At 46.6% G+C, this 6,739-nt stretch overlaps 1 protein-coding gene across 1 annotated transcript; it reads right to left on the bottom strand.

Moving 5' to 3' along the window:
* Nucleotides 1-5,224: 5,224 nt before the first annotated feature.
* LOC134396687 (GTP-binding protein Rhes-like) lies at nucleotides 5,225-6,490 on the bottom strand. Its single transcript, XM_063123237.1, has one exon. The coding sequence runs from the start codon at nucleotides 6,132-6,134 to the stop codon at nucleotides 5,508-5,510; it is 627 nt and encodes a 208-aa protein (XP_062979307.1). The 5' UTR covers nucleotides 6,135-6,490; the 3' UTR covers nucleotides 5,225-5,507.
* Nucleotides 6,491-6,739: the final 249 nt, after the last annotated feature.

Below are 6,739 nucleotides of genomic sequence, written 5' to 3'. Positions count from 1 at the left end.
CCTCTCAGGGAAGCAGGTGGCAGCAGGGATGAGAAAGAGGAGGAGGAGGAGGAACAGCAGCTGGAGACAATGACAGTGGGAAGGTAGACTCTCTAAGGGAGGAGGCCCACTGAGGGTGGCTTAGCCAAGGAGCCCCCAAAACTTGGGACCCAGCACTGTATAAAATCATGCCTGGTTTTACTTTTCATAATAAGAGGTTGGATGTCATAAGAGCCCAGCAGTATTTTGGTTTTGTTCCAAAAAAATGGGGAAATGGAAAAAAGAAAAGAAAAAAAGAAGAAAAAAGGATTATGGGATGTTTTATTTTAGCATGATGAATAAAATGTTTAAGTCAAGGTGTTCAGATATTTACTTCTCCAAATGATTTCTAAAAACTATGTACAGTATCAGATTATTTACAATTTCTGTGCACTAAGGACAAGCAAGTCCTAGGTTGCAAATTGAGACTACGACTCTCAAATACAAGAGAAAGATGCATTTCTGCCTCTAGGGGGCACTGCCGTGGAAGCAGAGACTGAAACTGATACTGATAGCCATAGCTCAGAAAATGAGTCTGATTAAATTTCATGCCTGTTCATTGAATCTCCACCACCCCACTGTTTTTTCTGTTCTTTTTATGGGAATGGGTGCTTTATGTCTGCTTGACACTGTGGAGGACTAGTGGAGACATAAATAATTTTCTTTGTTACTAATGCTGATGGTTTCTTCTGTTGTTGTTTTAAATTGTTTTTTTGCCTGCTCCTCATAAACTGGCAAAACCAACTAGGTTACTTACAGTTCAGGTGTTCCTAATAGTTCAGGAGCTTTTAGCTCCATTTGTTACCAAAAAAAGGTACAAATTTAAAAAAGTAAATTCAATTTGTAATAATTGTTTGAATACACTGTACTTTTACTATACCAAATGTAATAATTTTATGCCAAACCAACTTGGACATAATTACATTTTATGTTCCTAAAGTAACAAAGTGACTTTTAATCTGTAAAAGTCTCAGTGGCTTTCAATACCACCAACCATGGTATCCTTCTGGGATGCACTGCATTGCAGTGGTTCTGCTCCTACTTGGCAGGTCAGCTCTAGAAGGTGGTGCTTGGGGGGGGGGCATTGCTCGGCCCCGTGGATTCTCCAGTATGGGGTTTCACAGGGGTTAGTTTCTCCCCCCCCCCAATACTGTTCAACATCTACATGAAACCATTGAGTGCAGTCATCCGGAGTTTTGGAGTGCATTGTCATCAGTACACTGATGACAAGCAGCTCTCCTTCTCATCTTCATCAGGTGAGCCTGTGGATGTGCTGAACCAGTGCCTGGCTACAACAATGGACTGGATGAGGGCTAATAAACTGAAATTCAATCCAGGCAGGACTGAGATGCTCTTAGTGCATGGTTCTGACCAGATGGAGGGTGTTCAATCTGTTGTGGATTGGGTTACACTCCCCCTGAAGAAGCAAGTTCATAGCTTGGGGTTCTCCTAGAACCATCTCTGCCACTTGAGGCTCAGGTGGTGTTGGTGGCACGGAGTGCCTTCTACCAACTTTGGTTGGTGGCCCAGCTACGCCCCTATCTGGACAGGGATAACCTGTCTGTCTATGCTCTGGTAAACTCCAAGGGCTCATCAACACCAAGCAGGATATTCCACTAAGAAAGTGGTATGAAAACAGTATATGAGAGGCAGGAGCCACACTACTGCTTTATAGTGGTATTGAAGTGCTCTGACAACTGTTGAGGCCCATTGACACATACCACATACTGCTTTCATAGTGCTATATCCTGCTTGGTGTAGATGTGTCATGGGCCCAAACAGTTGTCAGTGCACTTCAATACTGCTATAAAGCAGTAGCGTGGCTCCTGCTTTTTGTATATCGCTTTCATACCACTTTCATAGTGGAATATCCTGCTTGGTGTAGATGAGCCTGAAGTTAGATTACTGAAATTGCACTCTACGTGGGCCTGCCTTTGAAGACAGTTCAGAAGCTGCAACTTGTGCAAAATGCAGCAGCCAAACTAATAACAGGGACCAGAAGGTTCGAACATACTGTATAAGACTGACTCTGGCCCGATTTCATTGGCTGCCTGTATGTTTCCGAGCCCAATTCAAGGTGCTGGTTCTAACGTATAAAGCCTTATATGGTTCGGGACGACAATACCTGACAGAACACCTCTCCCAACACAAACCTACCCATATATTACACTCAACATCTGAGGTCGTTCTCAGGGTGCCTACTCCAAGGGAGGCTTGGAAGATGGCAACAAGGGAGAGGGCCTTCTCTGTGGTGCTCCCCCCACCCCAATTATGGAATGATCTCCCCCACGAGGCCCGCCTGGTGTCAACATGACTAACTTTTTGGTGCCAGGTCAAGATTTTTCTATTTTCCCAGGCATTTAGCAATATGTGATGAGCTTATTCAATCCCAGATCTGTTTTTAGGTTCAGTCGACAGCTTATAGTTCGATCCCAGCGGAAGCTGGTTTCAGGCAGCCGGCTCAAGTCGACTCAGCCTTCCATCCTCCCAAAGTTGGTAAAATAAGTACCCAGTTAGCTGGGGGAAAGGTAATAACGGCCGGGGAAGGCAACGGCAAACCACCCCACTATAAGGCCTGCCAAGAAAACATCAGCGAAAGCTGGTGTCCCTCCAAGAGTCAGTAATGACTCAGTGCTTGCATGAGAGGTTCCTTTCCTTTCCTTTTTCTTGTGTATACTGTCTGTGGTATGATTTTATGTTTTTAAATTTTGTATATCGTTTTTAATGTTCTAATCTTATGTAAACCACCCAGAGAGCTTTAGCTATGGGGCAGTATAGAAATGTAAAAAATAAATAAAAAGAAACAATGGTTAACTATGGCTATATGGATGAATGGCAGGCAGGCAGCCAGTGATTTCAGAGAACCAGGATTTTGGTCTAATAATGTTTCAGGTGATGGTAATGGTACTGTCAGGTTCACCTATTTGAAGACTTAATGCTCACACCTGAGTGAAGCTTCCCGGTAGAATATACAACTGAAGCAACCTTACCAGATCAGTTCAAAAGTCGCTCTTCTGGTCCAGGACTCTTTCACTGTGTTAAATGCTAGATGCTTTCAAGGAAGTGTATACTAGCACAGAGCTCTAAAAGAATAGTCCCTGCCATTGCTATGCCTTATACCTTATACCTAAAGGGCATCCTCAGCTGAGGAAGAGCACTGTGATTAAGAGCTACTAAAATCTTTATTGCCCCAACCTCCATGCCTGTAGTCTGCTAACTACAGAAAGGATTGGCTTCAAAATATTATCAGAACCTTGCAATGGGCTCTACATGGTGCTGCTCTTGGAGACTGTTCAGAAACTGCAGCTAGTGTAAAATGCAGCTGCCAGATCGCTCTCTGGGGTCCACATTCTAGATCTTACAACATCAGTCTTATACGAACTACACTGGTTCCCAATTTGTTTCTGGGCCCTAAATTGTTTGGGACTAGGATATCTGAAAGACTATCTTCTCCTGTATATACCTGCCCATAATTTACAGTCTTGTTCAGAGGCTCTGTTATATGTCCTACCACCAAGAGAGGTTATGTTGGTGGTGACACGGGACAGAGCCTTTTCTGTGGCAGCACCTTAGTTATGGAATTCTCTTACTAAGTGCCCTTTCTTTGCCTGGTTTTAGGTAGGTAGTAAAGAAGGGGGATTAAACCTCTTTCAGCCTGGGGGGCCAAATTCCATTTCAGAGTTGTGGGTGGAGGCAAAGGGAAAAAGGCTGGGGCCAAAATACCAAAAGTACCAGCAGATTTTAGCTTGAAGCTCTTACCACCAGTAACTAAGCCTTAGGAGTGGCATTTTAACTGTAAAGAATGGTAGAGCTGGGGGTGGGGGGGAATGCACAAAAGCCAGGAACCCGCTAAATGATTAGTGATTAGCAGGGGCTGGCCATCAGGGGAACCCCAGAGGGACAGATTGGGATTTCAGCAGGCCAGATTTGGCCCTGGGCCTGAGGTTCCACACCCCTGCTGTGAAGCCTGACATTTGATGTGTTTCAAAGAGTTTTAATTTGGGGCACACACTCTCCTTTCCTCCAATTTTAATTGCATTCAGTGTCAGTGTATCTATGGCTTTATTCCACTGCATGAAATATGAATTCATGGCTCTTCATCCCTTTCCTCTGTGACAGGACAAATGACATTTATCTGCTTCTCCCTTTGGTAAAACTGTAGTGGCTAAATGGTTGCTATTAATCTACAGAGCAGCTTTGAGTTGAAATCCTCAACACATTAATCAAAAGTGGAGGGTCCACTGATATCAATGGGGCTTCCTTCCCAGCACCTGAGTTTAGGATTGGGATGTTAATGTGCTACATAATTTGCTGTGTTTCTCTCATATCTCAGCCCAATAAGAGAGTTCATTAACATTTCTGTTCTGAGAAGCCCAGCTGAGAGGGAGCCATCATTGGCAAGCCTGTGGCTCAGAAGGAATTTGAACCACTGTCTCCTAGGAGCAAAACTGACAATCTTGTCCCCAGACTACAGTGTCTGTCACAAAAACCATGCAAGCATAAAGAACTACACAAGCTCAGCAGGGTGGCTGTGCTACGAAGGCATAAAGGCACAAGCATGAACCAGAAACTTGGAAGCGAGGGACTATGTACCTATCAGGCAACAAGGGTTGGGAAGCTGTATGACTTCCAATCACACCTGGCAACCTGGCAGCAAAGAATAAAAATACAGTGTGCTTCTGGCAGTGTTTCAGGGTTTATTATTATGAATTATTATTATTAGATACAATGCTTGGAAAGTTAAAAACAGCAACACTCAAATACATTCAGGCACATACTTCTTTCCACAAGGTACAAACAGAGATGCCTCCGACAATGGCAGGCTCACTGTAAACAAAATCTGCACAGGAACATGTGCATGCAAACGACCAATGCAGACATTAGAAGCAAAAGGATTCTGGGAGGCAACGCCACACACACACACACACACACACACACCTGCTGTTCAACAGTCATGAAAAGTTTCTTTCCCCTGTTTAAGCATACGGAGCCTGTTCAGCCAGTCACAAAATACAAGCAGTAAACAGGTGTCCCAGGGATTAAATGTTTCCTTAGGGGACTCCTGGAAATGCATGCCAACACTTTGTCGACATCAGCCACGTTGCCTCAAATATCAGCCTGTTTGGCCACCTGTCCCTCATTCATCCACACCAAGATGGGGCAGCAAAGTCAACGACCAAAGGGCACCGTCTCCATTGGAATCAGGGGAACAGGTGTGCCTTAGCATCAAGGTTTTCCAATCCTTGGGTTGCAACTCAAAACAGAATGCATGAAAGGGGCACACAATTAGCTGTGGCTCTGGGGCACTAAAAGCTGAAATCACTACATCATGACAAATTGTTGGAGTTCACAAATGGCTCCGGAGCCCTCCCCCCTTCCAAACGACTGAATACCACAACACTGATGTGGCGGGTGCAAGCCGGACTCCGTAGCCAGCCCGCCTTGGTTTTGCCAAAGACAAAATCTTGCCACTGTCATCTTCACATCGTTCAACAGACAGTACAACTGTTGGCTTTGTTCATGGGGGGCCTGAGCGGGGGCTGGTTGGGGAAGGTCTCCCGTCTTCTGCGCAGGGCAGGGCTCAGCCGGCTGGGCAGGTTGACTTGCTGGAGCAGCTCCCTGAAGACCTCCATCACGTTCTCATTCTCCTTAGCCGATGCCTCCAGGAAACGGCTGTTCCAGTCGAGCTCCACCAAGGAAAGGGCATCTTCTGGCATCACCTGCCTCAGACCGCCAGCTTCTGCCTTATTGCCCACCACTACGATGGGTGGAAACTTATCTTCTTTCAGCTCAAGGATCTCTTCATGCAGAGTCTTCACGCACTCAAATGACTCTGCATCGTCCACGGCGTAGACCAACACAAAGGCATCGCTGTTCTGGATGGAGAGTTTGCGCATCGCTGGGAAGGAGTAGCTACCACTGGTGTCCAGGATCTCCACCTTGATGGTGACTCCACTCACCTCGTATTCCTTGCTGTGCAGCTCCTCCACTGTCCGCCGATGCTTGGGCTCAAAGGTGTCTTGCAGGAAGCGCCGGATCAGGGCTGTCTTGCCAACCCCGGCTGCTCCCAGAAACACCAGGCGCACTTGGCTCTTCTCTTTCACTGCCAAAGACATGCTCTTGTGCCTGTGTGGGTATGGCGGGCTGGTGAGAGGCCCACGTTTCAAGTCTCAGGTATGTATGGAAGCCACCTGTGCCTGGCCTTTCTGCAATCTGGCTTTGGGAGCAGTGTCTCCTTCCGCTGCAGCTCCACAGGTTTGCTGCCACTCTTGCTCACCAACTTCTCCCAGCTGAATTGCTGCTGTGTGCACAGTCTCCCAGCTTGTCTTCCCATTTATTTACATTTCCTCCACACGCGCACACACTCACACACACTGTGCCTCGACTGTCTCCTCCAATCTCTGCTGGGGAGAATGTTTGCAGGAGGGGCAAAGTGCAAGAGACAGAAGGATGCTCTGGGCCAATCAGCTGAGTGCTGCCCTTGAAATCCAACCCCAGCCCCTGGGGGGGGAGAGAGAGGGAGAGGGAGGGAGAGAGAGAGAGAGAGAGAGAGAGAGAGAGAGAGAGAAAGGCGCTAGCACACATTGTACAGAGCTCACGCTAGGGCTGGTTGCTTGAAGGAGCTTAGCTGCCTCTCAGCTACTGACTCTGCACATTCAAACCCCGGCCTTTTGCCCTCCTTGGAGATTAACCCACATCAGCAGGCAACACCGTTGTGTTC

Source organism: Elgaria multicarinata, chromosome 3 (assembly GCF_023053635.1).
Source record: "Elgaria multicarinata webbii isolate HBS135686 ecotype San Diego chromosome 3, rElgMul1.1.pri, whole genome shotgun sequence".
Classification (NCBI taxonomy): Eukaryota; Metazoa; Chordata; class Lepidosauria; order Squamata; family Anguidae; genus Elgaria; species Elgaria multicarinata.
The sequence above is the reverse complement of the archived record's forward strand: the minus strand, read 5'-3'. Positions and strand labels throughout refer to the sequence as shown.